General features: G+C 43.1%; 1 protein-coding gene across 1 annotated transcript; it reads left to right on the top strand.

The window, feature by feature from the left end:
- Positions 1 to 624: 624 nt before the first annotated feature.
- dcaf5 (ddb1 and cul4 associated factor 5) lies at positions 625 to 16,248 on the top strand. Its single transcript, XM_071896692.2, has 9 exons — positions 625 to 997; positions 1,812 to 1,955; positions 3,170 to 3,206; positions 3,393 to 3,532; positions 5,008 to 5,137; positions 6,370 to 6,583; positions 9,565 to 9,631; positions 11,756 to 11,883; positions 14,148 to 16,248. Exons 1-9 carry the CDS (start codon positions 781 to 783, stop codon positions 15,510 to 15,512), a joined length of 2,442 nt encoding a protein of 813 aa, XP_071752793.1. The 5' UTR covers positions 625 to 780; the 3' UTR covers positions 15,513 to 16,248.
- Positions 16,249 to 17,333: the final 1,085 nt, after the last annotated feature.

Genomic DNA, 17,333 nt, shown 5'->3' with positions numbered 1-17,333 from the left:
GCCCTAAAGTTGGGTTTAAATTAATTAAAAGATGACTAAAGCCCATTCATGTTGAACATACATTCGTTTATTTGTAAAGAAGACATTTTAGGTGTTTTTTTTTCATATTGTCTTGGAAAGGCTTGTTGAGACCGAGAGTTCCCTAAAGACTACCACTGTAATCCCAAAACTGGGAGTAATAAAACTACTATACACACTACTGAAATGTGTTTTTTTTTCTGTGTGAGAGTTATTGAGAACTTGAGAAATGGGAAAAATCAGTGATGTAGTTGTAAATAAGAAGGTGAATCAACTATGACCTCCAGTCAGTGAACGCAACATGAGACAAACAACCAATAAAAAAAAAAAAAAACACTTATATTTTCATTAAAAACAAATGGTGCATTTTCTTCCTTAAAAGACTCCACCTACTACTTTCATATAAGCTATGCATTCAGATCTTAAAGATTTGTGTCAGCCTGAAAAATGGGTAAATATTAGTTCAAATCCCTGGTAGAACTACTTTACATAGTGAACCGTTAAATCAAAATTGAAAATAAGTGGAGGTGATGCTGAGTGACAGGCAGGGGGAGAGAGAGAGATCCTCCACCGGAGCAGGAAGCTGCTGCTGGGACTGAAGAGAAGAGAAGAGGTACAAAACAACGTCGACATCAGCCAGCAGCGGGGTATCCACCATAATGTAGACAAACAGACCAGGAATAGTCGCGTGCCACATCTACTCAAGCGATAAAACGAACTGATGTCGAAGGTGCAGTGGTAAAAAAACGGGCCGTATTGTGCATGTGGAAAATGAAGGAGCTGAAGGGCTGCGGAATGCGCTCCTCTGTGGGCTTTCTGTCCCGGAGAGAGCTGACTGGGCAGCCGCTCATGAAGGAGGAATTCCAGAGACGCAGGCTGGCTGGCTGCACGAGCCTTTACAAGAAGGATATGCTCGGGCACTTCGGCTGTGTCAACGCCATTGAGTTTTCCAATAACGGAGGAGACTGGCTTGTGTCTGGTAAGTTGACAAATTCCCTTCCTCAAGCTGAGTGGGGTCGAAGAACAACCCTCACTGTTGAAATTTGTTAGCGTGCTAACGCTAGCCAGCCAGTCAGCTGAAATCCGGGCTAGCCGAAGCTAACGTAGCCTAGCCTAGCTCTTTGCTAACGTAGCTAACGTCAAACCAAACAGCAAGCTGCTTAGGGGGCTGAAGCCCCGGACCATCCCATATGTCAGTCCATAAGCTGATCACTGTGGGAGCTGAAATGCAAATTTCTCTCCCTGATGGTTGTAATCATGCATACCCCCTGAAATCACAAGGCTATTTGTGTCCTGAGTGGATTTAAAACAATCATCTGGCCTAGTATGACAGTCTGGAGCTTGCAGTTTCTGGTCTCTTGAGGATGTCTACTTTATATACTGCTGCAATTATATTCCAGTATATTAGCATTACTCTGGAGTCTATAATAACCTGGGCAGCTAAATTGAACATTAGTAATGTAACCAATTTCTTTTTAACTCTGCCAACTTGATGACTGGAATCAGACATAATACACACTTCCTGGGCAGTTGAGCACATTGATCTCTTATAGAACATGATATGACTGATTGATTAGGTTGTAAGCATGTTGGAACATCTATAGACTATTTATGTGCTTGTCCTCACTGTTAAAAAGTTGCACTGTGCATCAAGCAAGAACATTTTTATTTTGTTTGTGTACATCTACAGTATATACCATGTAATTTGCATGTGTATGTAATATGCATGTGTATGTATATACCATGTCATTTTGTGAAGTCTGTGGTATCAATCCATCTTCCCATGTCCACAGGGGGAGATGACCGCCGGGTGCTTCTGTGGCACATGGAAAAAGCCATCCATGCTCGGGCCAAGCCTGTGAAACTGAAGGGGGAACACCTCTCCAACATCTTCTGCCTGGCCTTTGACAGCACCAACAAAAAGGTCTTCTCTGGTGGTAAGCGGAAGTAATACCAGGTCTAATCTCTGCTTCTTCACAACGGTGTGTAAGACCTAGTGAGGTTTATTCCTCTCTCTAGTCCTTGACCTAGAATTCTCCTCAGTCAAAGTCCTTCGTTGAAGCATTTTGGTCTGGGGCTTGTAGATAAAAGATGAATCAGATTCTATGAGATTACATTAGAAAACTGATGTCCTCAAAGGGGACATTTGAGGTGCAGCACAGTAAATTAACATACAATTTAAAATCAAATGGCAAGACATGACAAACATAACAGCATTGACATGGTCATCAGACACATTTCAGGTGCAGAGCAGCACAGGCAATCAGGTCTACAATGCTTGTGTAAAACTGGGCTTGTGATTGGAAAGGTTGCTGGTTTGAATCCCTGGACCAGCTGGCAAAATCTGGGGAGGTAAAGTGAATAAGTTTCCTCCCTCTAACTAATGACAAGGTGCCCTTCAACAAGGTGCTTAACCGGTGAGACTGTGGTTGTGCTGGGAAGTTCGCAGGTGTGAATGTGTGGAAGTGTATGAATGTGAAACTGGGGCTTTGCTGAAATGCTTTGCTGCCATACCTGAACGACGGGAAAATAACTAGGTCAGCAAACCTTCCTTGGATAAATAAATGTTAAAAAATGCACATATGAACCCATCTTTTACCAGCAGATATAGGCCTAGTCTATACACTTGCCTACTGTAACCACTGGTTGTGTAGTGGGTCTTTAGTTTTTACATCATCAGACAGCCAGGACCTGATTTAGATCAAATATTTAATGGGCACTTTAAGTGCTTTTAACTGGTAGCAGTAGTTACAATTCAATGCACATGAACGACCCATACGGTGTTAATTATGAATGGGAAAGTCTGAGTTATGATGTTTTAGAGGCTTGTGGTGAGCGCTGCTTAGTGACCGCTGTTCACCCACCATGCAAACAAGTCTAGAAGAGCAAATACTGGCACTATAAAACATCAGCGGTTGGTTAATACCTAATTGAGTAATCAAAACATCTGATACACACCTGAAGCCCAAAATAGTTCTGCCTGTCTTGATTTGAAAAAATTCAAGAGGCCAAAACAACTAGTCGTTAAATCTGGCCTTGAATGCATAAAATGTGATTATGGCTTCCAAACAAGTTGAAGGTTTGAAAAGATTTGTCTTAACTGCTTTCCTTTTTAATTTGTTGCAAACAAGTTGCCTTTCTGCTGTTACAGGTAATGATGAACAGGTGATTCTTCATGATGTGGAGAGGTGGGTAAAAAAAACAAAACACAAATAACACCATTCATTACTGTAGAATCAAAATGTTTTGATATTCACAGGGCCAATCCAAAAATCTTTCTTGGCAGTCCGATGATTAAACTGTGTACGTTGGCTAATGCACTTGCCCTCGCAGTAACACAGCATTGAGCGTTTGGATGATTGATGTTCCCACAGAGGGGAAACTCTGAACGTGTTCCTGCATATCGATGCTGTGTACAGCCTGTCCGTCAGCCCGGTCAACGACAACGTGTTCGCCAGCTCCTCTGATGACGGACGCGTTCTCATCTGGGACACCCGCGAGCCGCCGCACGGAGGTAAGCAGAGGTGCAGAGTACGGCGCTGTACACCGAGGTTAGGGGTTTGATTCACACTTGGGGCCAAGTTTAAAATTTATGCGTAGTACTGTAAGGCAGTGGTTCTCAAATTGGGTGTTGGGACTCCGCAGGCGGTCACAAGATAGTTTTAGGGGATTGCGAGATGATTTATGGGATAGGAAAAAAAACATATTTCTACTATACAAATTTATTATCATGTGTAATTTTTAGGATTTTTCCTCTAATTGTCGCTTTTTTCTTGTGAAATACTGAATAGTTTCCAGCCTCTAGGCCTCCTCTGATAATCAAATGAAACGACCGGAAAAGGGAAAATCATGTTTTTGGTTGAACTGTTCACCACTCTGCATATGCAGTCTGTTATGCGGGTTGCAAGTAGGCATTGCTTCATTTTAAGGGGTCACAAGCCAAAAAGTTTGAGAACCACTGCTGTAAGGCACTTTGGATTAAAGCACCCACCGAATGGCATGTGTTATTTTTAAATAACTCGCAAATACCTACTAAAATAGTGTTTCTCAAACACTGGGTCGCAGGAGACTTAAAATGGGTTTACAAGTTGTTGTGGAAAAATAAAAATGATCATGTTGCCACAGACTTCCCAAGTCCCCTGCAGTGCAAAATACATTAATAAATCATTGTAGGCTGGATGATTGGTAGTCTAAAAACAGTGTAAATCAGTTTGTAAAATGAGTTTCATTAAAATTTAAATTGGGCACTGCTGTGGTCTCAGTGGTTGTATGAATAAGAGACACATCCAGAATTTGTCTCTACAGTATGCCTTGTAATATTCCTGGAACTGGTTGTAATTATAAAGCTATTCATAGGTATTGATGCAATATCTTTTAAGTGACTCATGAGGGCTGAAATGGGTATATAGAAGTCCATGGTGGGACTTAGTGAGACCTGTTGATAACTTTTAAAATGCAATGGATCATCTTGCATGACGTCCATATCCATCTATTTTAGATGCCTTCCTTGTGACCAAGTTGGCCTAATAATACATTAAGCAGTATTCCAGTATTACATCTGTGCCAGCGGGCTTTTTATTTCAGTGTGTTACAGCAGTGAAACCTCAGTTTAAAAGGATGGTAATTGCGCACAAAGGTTTTCACATCCCCTTGTAACTGGGGTTTATTAGCAATACCAATGTAACCAAACATTTTATAGCGTTAAAATAAGGACACTTAAAACTTTTAGCATTGCATCGAGACCTTGATTTTTGAGGTCTGATCATAAAGATTTTAGAAGAGGGAGGGTTTTATGGGACCGTGTCGATGTTCCAAGATTATTTTTTCCTTCACTTCCTCCCAATCTCTTTAAATTGCTTGTATGTGTGTCCAGTGTGTCAGTTAATGTGTCTGTGCCTGATCAACTAATTAAACTCTTATGGAGACATATGGAGACTACTTTTTATTCAGGCGATTCTGATGTTTTTTGTACCTCATCTTGTCCCGTAGAGCCGTTCTGCCTGGCCAGCTACCCCTCCGCCTTCCACAGCGTGATGTTCAACCCTGTCGAGCCCAGGCTGCTGGCCACAGCCAACTCCAAGGAGGGAGTGGGATTATGGGATATCCGCAAGCCACGCAGGTTAGACATTTTTGCCTGTTTTATTCCTCTTTACCCCTCTTTTCAAGATGAGATAAGATGAAAGTTTGTTGATCCCTGAGGGGAAACTATGTTGCTACAGCAGCAAAAGTAATAGGATTCAGCAGTGAAAAGGAAAATGTAATATAAGCAGGAAAATAAGAGTATAAAACAGGCAATGGAAATGGAAAAGAATAGGTTAAAATAATAAAACAATAAAATGGAATATAACAATTTTAATTGTATTCATTGGTTTGGATTTTGCGATCATTTTATGAGTAGGCGTGAAATTGTGGATAGCTCATTCAAGAATCAAAAGTCTTCATTTATATTCATCGACCTGAATATAGAGATTCAGTTTACAGTTGGAGGAGTGTAAATGTGGTCAGAAGTGTCTCAGGTTTGGGCCTGTTGGCTGTTGTTCTTGAGCTGAACGCTTGGGTTGATCATGTCCAGCAGGGGGCGCTGTTGTCTTACTGTTGAACCAGGCACTACCGCCCCTCTACCAACTACAGGACAGTCTCATTTTATAGACTAAATACCAGTGCAGTAAAAGTTTGACATTCCCTTCTCTTAGTTTAGTTTATTAGCACACAAATTACAGTAAGAGAAAGTACAGAGTTGAAAAGAATAATTCCCTCTCTTCCTTCACTGTTGGCTTTTCCTCTCTGTAGTCTGGCTGCTTTCATGAACTTGCTTTTGATATATGTATATTAACTTTGTATTATATGTATTTGATTGCACTTCACAATTTTAGGGGATAGGCCTCTTGTAGATATGTACATATTCTTCTTATTTCTGTTGTTGGCATTTCTATGTCAGTTGTTTAAAATTTTGTTTGCTTTGTGGCAGCACTGAGTAACTTGGTTTTGAAAAGTGCTGTACGAATAAATCAGCATTATTAAAGCTGTACTAGGAAACCTTGCACATTTGTGGCTCCAAATGGCAGTGAGAGGTAACTGTTTCAATACCCAGAAATCATGTAACAAGTTGTCAGTAAACTGCACACAGCACGCTCATGTTTGCTGACCCGGCCGGTCTGTGATCGTTTTATACCGAAGGATAGCGAAGGGACGTGAGAGGAGAAATGACCAGAATTGCATTCGGACAAATGGGGCGATGAGATGCTCTTCAGTATTGTGTATTTGAGATGTAGGCTGATTAAACGAGTGTACTGTTGCATAAAAATCTTGTCTAGTGTAGCTTTAATATTTTCTCTCGGTCTGTTCTCCCAGCTCGCTGCTGCGTTACGGGGGCAGCATGTCCCTGCAGAGCGCCATGAGTGTTCGCTTCAACAGCACAGGCACCCAGCTGCTGGCGCTGCGGCGCCGCCTGCCGCCCGTCCTGTACGAGCTGCACTCCCGCCTGCCCAGCTTCCAGTTCGACAACCAGGGCTACTTCAACTCCTGCACCATGAAGAGCTGCTGCTTCGCCGGGGACAAAGACCAGGTTGGCCATCAGATATTTTCAAAGATAACACTAATCCTAATCCAATACTCATGCTGCTAGTATTGTTGCTTAGTAATAATAACAACTTTGATTTTAATGTAATAACATCTACAAAATGCAGTTAAGTGCAAAATCACAGCAAAACAACCAAAGAAGAACAATAAAGCAAGCAAAATTTGGCAATTAAACACCATCCTGTAAAACATTTCTCAGGCAAATCACTCCATTGGCATAGCATCATTTCCAAAGGTTTTCCAGGTCTAGGGACCATCAAGAGTAATTAGCTTCAACATCTTTTTCTTTTTTTTTTCACCAAAGGTTCACCGTGCAACCGAGCCATCAAATGATTTTGTTAATTGAATCAAGACCTCTCCACTCATATTTACATAAAAAGGCTAAAAATAGTAGAATACATTGGTTCCTGCTGTGGAATCGTGACTTTCTGCCCTGGAGCAACACAGAAGCCCCGATGCTCGGCCAGTGGTCCTCCCTTAGGTCCTCCTCAGACATGACATCACCCTGCAGACATGCTGATTATGTTAACATTATCCTCGGGTGTCAGTGTAGCGCATAAACGCTTAAAAAATGCCTACCACCCCCCCCTATAAGAGTGGAGGCGGTCGTTAAATGGTTAGAGATGCGGGCCTGTGACTGGAAGGTTGCAGGTTCGAATCTCTCCAAAGGTTTTCATATTTATAAAGCTTCTAAGAAAAGTAAATCTGATGTAGGATCCCTCGTCCGGTCACATTACTGTATAATCATCATTCGTCACAGTGGCACTCAAGACAGGCGTAGTGTTGAGAGCTGCTGCTTTTCATATGTTTGCTCATGCACAAACCAGGTTGCAGTGGGATTTACATCGAGCTTTTGCAGTGTTTGCAAGAAGGTTTTCAAGCTTTAAGAGGTGTGGGGTGTGGTTTTCGGGGATAGGTGGGATTTAATACTGATAATCACATGTTTAGTTAGTGATAACCAAGTGATAATCAGTGACATTTCATATCAATACTGTCAACAACACCGCAACAATGAGTGCTTAGCATCAAACAGGTTGCCAAAATCAAAAGTTTGGAGTATTTTTAAGGCATTTCAGTTTTATTAGATGGCACAGTTGAGAGAGACAGGAAAAAGGAGAAAGGTTGACATGTGACAAAGGTCATAAGGCAGGTTCGAACTCATGATTTCACAAGTATATGGCCTGGGCCTTAACCCACTGTCCCACCAGCGCTCCAGTTCAGAGATACCTTGCTAATACAGACCCAGAACCACAGCAGTTGGAGGATTTTCTCAGCTTGCTGTGAAACCAGAGGTGCATGGCGGCAGCTTACCAGACCAAATGGATGGAAAGGAAAGCGGGGGGGAGTAATGGGTGTGACATTCCTGCTTGACGTGTCCTCAGGGAACTTGAGGTGGGGCCGCAGCACGCAGGTGTTCAGTCCAGGATGTCGAAGTGCCCCGGAGCAACAGCGACCTGAGTCAGAGTCAGCATTTAAGGGATAATGATTTTTCTTCTTTATTACATGGCCTAGAATTTGAGTCGATCTCATATTCTCTTTTACTTGTAAGACTGAGTTACAAGTAGGCCTGTGTATTCCCCATGGGGATCTGCAGACAGAAACAACAGTGTGATCTTAAAGTTGGCGTGGTGTTGTATCCTTGCTTAGTGTTTGAACCTGATCATAGAGCCGTGTTTCTATTGGCCGAAAACAACCTGGATCCTCTGATTTTAGTCACATGGCTTCGTTAAATGTAGGACAGGAAGCCCGTCATTTCCCAGTTTCCTAAGTCTGCTCTGAATCTCGATTTGACTTAGTACTTAGTCACTGCCACTTCTCTGTTATTACTGCAGTGTTTTTTATTTTATTTAGGGTTCCCTTTGGATAAAGAGGGAGGCGATTTGTTATTTTTCACAGAGAAACATGTAATACAGTTTATACAGTTCAGTGGGCAGCGTGGTGCCAGAGTGAGAAGGGAAGGACCAGGTTCAAGCCCTCATGATGGCAAGATTCGGCACTGCTGAAGTGTCCATGAGCAAAACCCTGAATCCCTACTAGCTTTAGAGACACTGTCCTGTTGTTGACCCTGTGCTCTGACGTCCAACGGAAAAGAGAATTAACCTACAGAGACCAAAGAAACCTGTAGGATTTTCCCCTTTTGGTGGATCAAAATCACACAAAAAAATGTGACAGCAAGACGGCAAGTAACAAACGCAACAGCACAGGACAATAACTTGAAACAGGTTTAACAGAAATTCGGTTCCAGACGGGAAAGTAAGCTTGACAAACATTCCAACTGGATGGAAATGTATTCAAAGAAAGAAGGAAAAGGAAAAGAGGAGGAAAAAGAAGAAAAGGGGGGGAAAAAAACGAATTTAGCATTCTGGTCGTGCAACATGTGTGCCTCAATATGTGGATGTGGGTGCATGCTTGTGAACTGTCTGCAGTGTATTTACCAGGGTGGGGAATTAACTCCAGACAAATGGTAAATCTGGGTCGTAGATGTTAAGTTTGTCTACTCCACCTGACAATTTTGCAAGTAACTAAGCATTGTTTTGGAGGTTGTTTTCTCAACATAAACATTGTCAAGTGTCTGGTTAATTTCGGAAATAACCAGTTACGTTATGTGTCAAAGCATGGATACATATAAGAAGCATGAACACCCCCCCCCCCGTCTCCAGAGACCCACCTTAATCGGCAGGTGTAATTGGAGCCATCTGTTTACAATGTCTAATATAGTTCAGACTAGCAGCAGGGGCGCTGTTCGGGTCAGACGGTCATGTCAAAAAAGTGTTTGATCGGAAAATATGAGACGGAGCGGTCCGATAAGATCTAGTGTTGTACCATATTCTCCTTGGCCCCCTGGGTTTGTCTCCAAGTGTGTATTGTGATAAAATCTTCCCCCCCCTACAGCTTTGATAAAAGTGAGGTTCTGCTAATATGTGGAGCAGGCTTAAATCGCTGAACCTGTCTGTGATTTCTCCTTAGTACATCTTGTCTGGGTCTGATGACTTCAACCTCTACATGTGGAAAATCCCAAAAGATCCTGAAGCAGGTGAGTTATTGCGGCTGACTGTATCTTTATGTAGATGTATGCTTATTTGTAAGCCACTGACAACATGTTTCTTAAACATCGGGTAGGAGACCAGTTTCTGTTGAGTCTCCATGTGACAAAATATGTAGAACATTTTAATGACCTTGCTTTCCCAGAGTGAGACAGTTTGTTTAATGGAAAAGTTTTCTTTGTTGTATTTTTTTTGTATTTGGATTGTTTAGGTTCACACTGTTCACAAGCAAAACCAGAGCTTGTAAAGAAAAGTCACATGGACTCACAAGTAGCTTCTTTATTGGACAGAGTTTTGGTAACCTGTCATCCTGCAAGGTTAGAGATTTTGGTGGCAGGGGGGAGGGGATTCAAAACAAATCTGATTCCAGTCCCTGAAACCTAAGCTAAGCACGATGGATTCGTCTGCGCTTGTTGTCATAACTGACCTTCTCTGGTGTTCATACCAGTTAAGAACACATGAAGGAAGAGCTGAATATGAGCATTTAGTCCAGACTGCGGTTTGCCCTCGGTTCATTCTGTTATGCTGGGCTTTCCTACCATGAGTAACTGCTGACTATCATAATGTATGTTCACATTCATCTCCTTTATACCCATAAAACCTTCATTTCCTGTAGTGTGTTAGGATTATGTTCCACACCACAGTTCGCTTGGAAAAGAATCCAAGATCTGCATTTTCAGGTGTCTCATTGCAGTTATTTGGTGCCAAATTGCGTTGTTCCTACCTGCCCAAAGCATCCGAACTAAAGGGGTAAACACTCAAGAGTTGGAATAAACCGCTCCAAATATGCTTGGTGTGAACATACTCTAAATTTGCTTAGTTCAGGTTGAAAATTCCCCAAAAACAAGAATGTGCTTCTGTGTATCTCGACAAGTGTAGCGTGACACCGCCGTCCAGAGTTATTTTCTCTGGGGTGATTCATACCAAAAATGTGTGCACTAGGGCTATTGGGATAAGTGTCAGACTAATGGCATGTTATTGTTATTATGTTACTGCTATTATATAACTGCTGTCATAGATCACAACCTGTTTTTCTCTGTCTTGCAAGATCCAGAGGCAGGTAAACAATTGTGTCTGTATTTATGGTTTGAGGGCGAGTGTATATACTAGAATGTATTAATGAACATGTCCAGCATGGTAGTAAATTTACTCAGTTTGGCAGGAAAAGTCTGGAAAGTTGCAGGCAGGAAAACTCTTAAGAACCTCTGTTTCTTTCTTAAAACCTCTTCCACCCTGCTGGTCCCACCGGTGGATCCATCATTACAAACACTACTGTTGTGCGGCCAAGCTTTGTTCAAACCCACAGAACTTTATTTTAAATTCTAGTCAAGATCCAAAGGTTTCCCAAAGATGCCAAAAATGCTGAATTACAGGGAAATGTGTATAAAATGATGCGCAACATATCTCGAGATTTTCTATTTGTTGTAATTGTGCAGCCACAAAAAATGGCATTTTGGGTTTGAATATTTCATTCAATATAAGCAGCTGTAGCTTCAACGAAGCATTGGAACGATCGGATACCGAATATGTATGTGACATTGTCATACAGCATCAAAAAAAATGTTTGTTTCTAACTTTGAAGCTACTTAAGGGGAAATTTAAGGAGTTCAGGGGGTTAAACAATGTGTTTTGGACCATATCAAATGTACTTGTATGTTTTAATGAACCTGGGTCCCAAGGTGAGGCAAATAGAGGTTTTATCATCACACAAGTACAGTGCTGGACCCATACTGAGCCCACTGGTGGTATAGTAAGGTACCAATTCTGTGTGGTTTGTCACTGGAATACTGAAGAGCTGGAAAAAAAAAGTTCAAATTTGAAGACTTGTGCCACCCAAAAAAATAATGAACTCACCAAACCATCAAAGGACTCCTTTAAAAACTCCTTCCTTTGTGTTAATCACTCTGTGCTCATTACCCTGAACATCACACTGTGCCATGACTCAATCTGTTGGAGTATGGAGTATGTGTCACTCTTCAAAATAATGGTTGTCTCATTTTAGAATTAAACTCTTCATTTACTCCATGCCAGACTGAAGAACTATGTAAGTGAATGTGTGTTTATGTGTCTGTCAGTATTATAATGACTACCTCCTCGTTCTGTTACTCCCTCAGGAGGCCCGGGTCGCGTGGTGAACGGGGCTTTCATGGTTCTGAAGGGCCATCGCTCCATAGTGAACCAGGTTCGCTTCAACCCTCACACCTACATGATCTGCTCCTCCGGCGTGGAGAAGGTCATCAAGGTCAGTAACGGATGCCATTGCCGTGATTGTCATTTTTTATGTTAAACTTGACTTATGTCGGACCATCAGTGTTTTTCATAGGCTGGATCGGGGCCCAAAGTTGGGTCGTAGGGAGAAGAAAACACACTGCAGAGGTGTTCTTGACTGAGACATTGAATCCTCACACTACCAGCTCCAATGTCTGACTTTTATGTCAGTGATTGGCATTGATTATATCAGTGTTTTTCAAAGACTGAGTCACAGTAAGATACACATGGTTCCACAAATATTTCTGAAACCAGACTGTTTATACTGTCAAGTCTTTGCAGTGTAAGGTAGACTGGATCAAATACAGAAGCTTTTACAGAGGAAATAAGTAAGGTATTTATTGCCCCATAGCACAAAATGACTGCAATATATCTACAGGGGTTGACAGGATTATTGATAAATACCAGTGACTCAACGATCACTTCGCCAGGTGCTGAGATTTTTGGCTTTCAAAACTCACTTCCCGGCCTGTACTCCGTTTTGGAACAAAAGCCTCCCACCCATTCGCATTTCAGGACGCTCCAAATCCCGGCCACCTGCTCACAGCGATGGATGACGGTGCTATGAGCAAGCGACCAACATCGCAAAACATTTCAGCTATGAAGGCCAAAAGACCTTGTTCTCAAGCCAAAAAAGCAATTCTGATTACAGTGTATTGCCTCATCATAAGTTACCTCATCACCAGACATTTCTGTTGGATCTCTGCTCTAATTAGCCAGCGTCCTTGTCTCTATTAAGAAAATGCAACCTTATTGTTTGCATCAATTACGTCTACCGTACCTCAATGGGATGGGTGAGAGGGGTCGGCACTGGGCCAGAGACTTGTGGAGGAGCAGCAACTTCTGCCACTGTTCTGGTCCTGTAAACGTCCTATAAAGGTCCTATATTACTATAGATTAATACCCATTTAAGTTTCTAGCCTAAAAAAGGGTGAATTTTTGCTTGATCAGCCTACACAATAGCCTGCAACGTAAGTTTTGGTTTGCAAACAAAAACATACTTTTACAATGGCTCCCCAGAATGTAAAATTTAACAAATGAATGCATTATGTGATATCTCCCTTGGTGAAACCCCTCTCCTCGGCTTTTCTTCTCAGTCTTTTGAAGCATTTTGTTTTGATGTGTTGGTATGACTTCTTTGAAGAGCGTCTGCAGTTTAACTCCACTGGTCATACCATTAAGTTTTTTTTAAGCTGTCAGAAGTACAAAGGTAGCACACAGCAGCTGCGTTCCTGTATTGTCCTAGTTAGTGCAAGCCTTCCCAGTGATGCTGACTCAGTGTATTGTCCTGGTGCTGACCTTATGAACACACCAGGCCGCATTTTTGAAGATGGCTGGCGTGCCTGGTGAGAGACACCTTTCGACTGACTCTTATACGCATCATCAGACAGTTATTTGGCCTGCGCACAGAGACGGGAAACATGTTGATTTGTAACGCTTCATAAATCTTCTTTTTTAAGGAGACAGCAGTGAGCAGTCCACTCCGCTTAGTGTTTTTTTTCTCTTCTCATTTCTTTGTTCTTCTCGCGTTACATTGTCAGTGTTTGATGGAAATCTTGTGACTCTAGAATGCATACTTTTCACGAATTAAAAAAAAAGCCTTGTTTATTATTATTTTTACCCATGCAATTTTAACAATGAGTTTTGAAATGGTTTATACGGTTCCAATGGTTTTGGAACTACAACCATAATAACCCAGAAAGAACTGTGAAGACCATGTAAATCTTTAATTCACGTAAAAACATACAAGATCACCAGAATGAGAGTTTATATGCTGTTAACTATTAATGAAAGCCACTCATTTACGTTTACATCACACATTTATGAGAATGACAACTGCATTTTCACAAGTGTGATCAAGAGTTAGCTTCTTTTTTTGTCAGTACAGTAACATTAGCTGTCCTTTTTTGTATATTGTACTGTGTAGAGTGAAAGATGATACAGGCCCAGGTGTTCTGGAATAAGAGACTATTAATAACGGGGAGTGTTTGTCTTTAAACCTGATCTGGCGTTCTCCCCCTTTATCTTTTTGCTCCTCTTCTTTCTCTCTCTCTCTCTCTATTCATCTTTCCTTCTGTCCTTCTGCCCTTCCAACCTTGCATCCTTCTGTTCTTCCTTCTTTCCATCATTCCTCCTTTCCATCCTTTCTTCCTTTGATCCATTCCTACATCCATTTCTTCTTCCATCCTTCCTTCCTTCATGCCATTCTTCCTTCATCTATCCTTCCATCCATCCCAGGTGTGGAGTCCATACCAGCAGCCCGACAGTCTAGGTGACCTAGATGGCCGTGTGGAGGACAAGTCCCGCAGCCTGTACACCCATGAGGAATACATCAGCCTGGTGCTCAACAGCGGCAGCGGCCTGTCCCACGACTACGTCAGCCAGTCCATCCAGGAGGACCCGCGGATGATGGCCTTCTTCGACTCGTTGGTCCGTCGGGAGATCGAGGGCTGGAGCTCAGACTCTGACAGCGACCTGAGCGAGGAGGCCATCTTGCAGCTCCACGCCCGCGGACGCCGCACCACGCGGGCCGTGCCAACAGTTCCCACCGCTGCCTTGGCTGCTAGTCACCACAGCGACTCTGACAACTCGTCCTCCTCCTCCCTGGCCGGACCTGACGCCTCAGCGGGGGAAGAGCAGGCCGGAGCAGATGGGGAGGGGCGGCTGAGGAGACGAGGCAGGCGTCAGCGGCACCAGTCAGGTTTCCTGCTGGACCTGGTCAACGAGGACTCGGACTCGAGTGAGTTTTGGCTCGACCCCATGCCCCGGCCGCGCTCCCCGAGCCCCAGGGACAACTCCACCCTGTCCAGCCCCACCTCCTCCCCTTCCCTCCCAGCTGGAGCCTCCAGCTCCTCCACATCCACCTCCAGCTCCAGCAGCGATGCTGAGGACGAGGAGCGGCGCAACGCCAAGCGCAACGTAGTGAGGCGGCGCCGGATGCATGTGGTCTCCAGAGCTGGGGAGCGACCTGAGTCCGTGCAGGCCTTGTTTTCAGCGATCGACTCCTGCAGTTACCCATCGATCTCCATCGATGACCCCTCCTCCTCCTCGTCAGGTGAGGGACAAAACGCTGTCCAAACCAGCGGCAGCCCCAGAGACGAGGAGAAACATCTGAGCCCTTCGGACTTTGTGTGCCCCAGCCCAGTCATGTCCCCTGAGAGCCAGGAGAACGAGGAGGGGAGTGACAGAGCTGCGCTGGAAGGACATTCGGCTGCGTCTCCTCTGTCACCGGCTACAGTCAGGACAGAGTCCCGGGCCAGAGAGAGGGCTGCAGAGCCTGCTGTAGAAGGCTCTGATAGCGGAGAGGAGTGTAGCAGCTCGCTGGCTATGGACAACAACTGGGCCTCCCCAAGTCGCCGTAGCCCCGGAGTGAACGGGCAGCACCGGACTGTGGCACCGGACGGGGGATACGTGGGTCAGAACCTCCGCCTCTCCTCAGAATCAGAGGGAGAGGCTGGTGTTACACCTGCAGACACCAGGCCTCAGAGAGAAGGGCCGTCCTCTCAGAGAGGCCCGCCACAGAGCGCTCTGAAACGGACTCATGTGGGACCAGAAGAGGGAGAGTCGAGGTCCTCGCCCTCAGAAAAGAAGTTAAAAACATGATAACGCTTCCTTGTCAGTCGGGAAGGTGGTTGTTTATTTGTTAAGAGACTTACTTTAAGATGTGGGTTTTCTATCGGTTTTTACAACTCAGCTTTTTCGTTTTGGCATCTTGGTTGAAAGGTCATGTGACACATTTGGACACACTGCTTAAGAGCAGAAGACGTTAAGCAACTGAACAAAGTGTGGCTCTTTTTTGTTTCAGAACGCATTAATTGGACATTGTCATCGCTCTTGAGGTCAAACCACCGATGACGTTAAATGATGGAAAAAGAAAAAAAAGCATAAGCTAAATAATTGTTGATAACAGTTGTATTTCAAGTAAAGCGCATTGGCTACTCATTTATTTTCATGGTGCATAAATGCTTCTTTCTGATGCTCTGGTTGTTGCAGAAAGCTCTACCCAGGATTTGGAGTGCTTCCAACCATAACAAAAAACGGTTTTACGGAGGACAAGAGCTTTGCAGCATTTTAATTTCTATGGTTTTACACTGGGCGTAAATCTGATTGGGCTTATTTTCATTTTTAAGTGATTATCAGCTGAGACTGCTTCGGAGTGCCTGAAGAATTGACTGCGTCTCCATAGCGATCCTAGGGAGAACCATTTGTTTAAGTTGTGCATTGAAATGATGCTCTCAGTGTCTCTACCAATTGTTTTTGTCTCATTATCCAGCCCCTGGGTACCATTACAAGCCAATGCTCGCTTTTGTTTCCTTGCAATTAAAGAATCATTTGTTCTCCAGTGATAACGCTACGGTTTCTTCCTGGGCCTCTACGGATTCATAATAGGGTTTGATTGGTGAAATGTTTTCATACTCTCACACATGCTTATCTTTGAAAAAGTATATTATGAATTATTCTTCTTGTAGATTTTGGTCCTACACTCCACTAAAAATCACTATGTGCCAACCAGGCTGCCATGGCAACGCAGCCTCAACTCTCCTGTGAAAGAAATCTGAAGCTTGTTCAGCTGTCCGTGACCCTGAACATCCATCCAGTCTTGGCCAGAGGAGTATATATTATTGACTAACACAAAAGCCATCAACGTTTTCATTAAGAGAATTGTTACAAGGGATCAGTTTCAAGGTCTGTCACTCTGAAGAAAGTGTAAATTATTGAGGATTACGACAGTGAATTTAAATCAAAATGAAGAGTTTCATTACAAAACACAAATATCTGTTTGGGTAAAAGAAAATGGATATTAAACAAACAAATGATTACATCCTCTAAGACGCTACAACACTGTAAGCAAATGACTCATGATGACATGATAATGTTCAAAAGGGAATTTTACTTCAATGCCAGATGTTGTCATTTGGTCACAGTGGGTGTCACATTTTTCAAATGGTGGATATCTAAATTTGGAATCAAACTCTTAACAAATATATATTAAGTAACATTTCAGAATTGGGAAACATAGACGTTAAGTATTCCAAAAGAAGACAAAATATTGACCCATCACGTGGTGAATAGCCATAAATGGACTAGTGTCTTTTCAGCAGATAAAGAGGCCACGCCCACTCAGACAGACTTCAGATTCCCCAACAGTGTAATGACTGTTAGTGGAGCACATGATGTCATGGGTGTCTAGGACACTACCATGCCAGTTGTCTCCCATCTAGAGCCCAAACGACAAAGACAAAGGCAGACAATACCAGAGGGCATACCAGTGGTTGTCGGGAGAAGTTAAAAAAAAAAAAAAAAATACAACCAACATGGCATCATGTCCTCACGAGCTGGCAGTGAAGTGGTAATCTGAGGCCAGACAGACATGTAGTTGAGGGTTATCGAGTTGTTTGTACTGCTCTCTTGTCAAAATAATCT

This window comes from Centroberyx gerrardi, chromosome 17, assembly GCF_048128805.1.
Source record: "Centroberyx gerrardi isolate f3 chromosome 17, fCenGer3.hap1.cur.20231027, whole genome shotgun sequence".
Taxonomy (NCBI): Eukaryota; Metazoa; Chordata; class Actinopteri; order Beryciformes; family Berycidae; genus Centroberyx; species Centroberyx gerrardi.
This window is presented reverse-complemented; position numbering and strand designations above follow the sequence as displayed.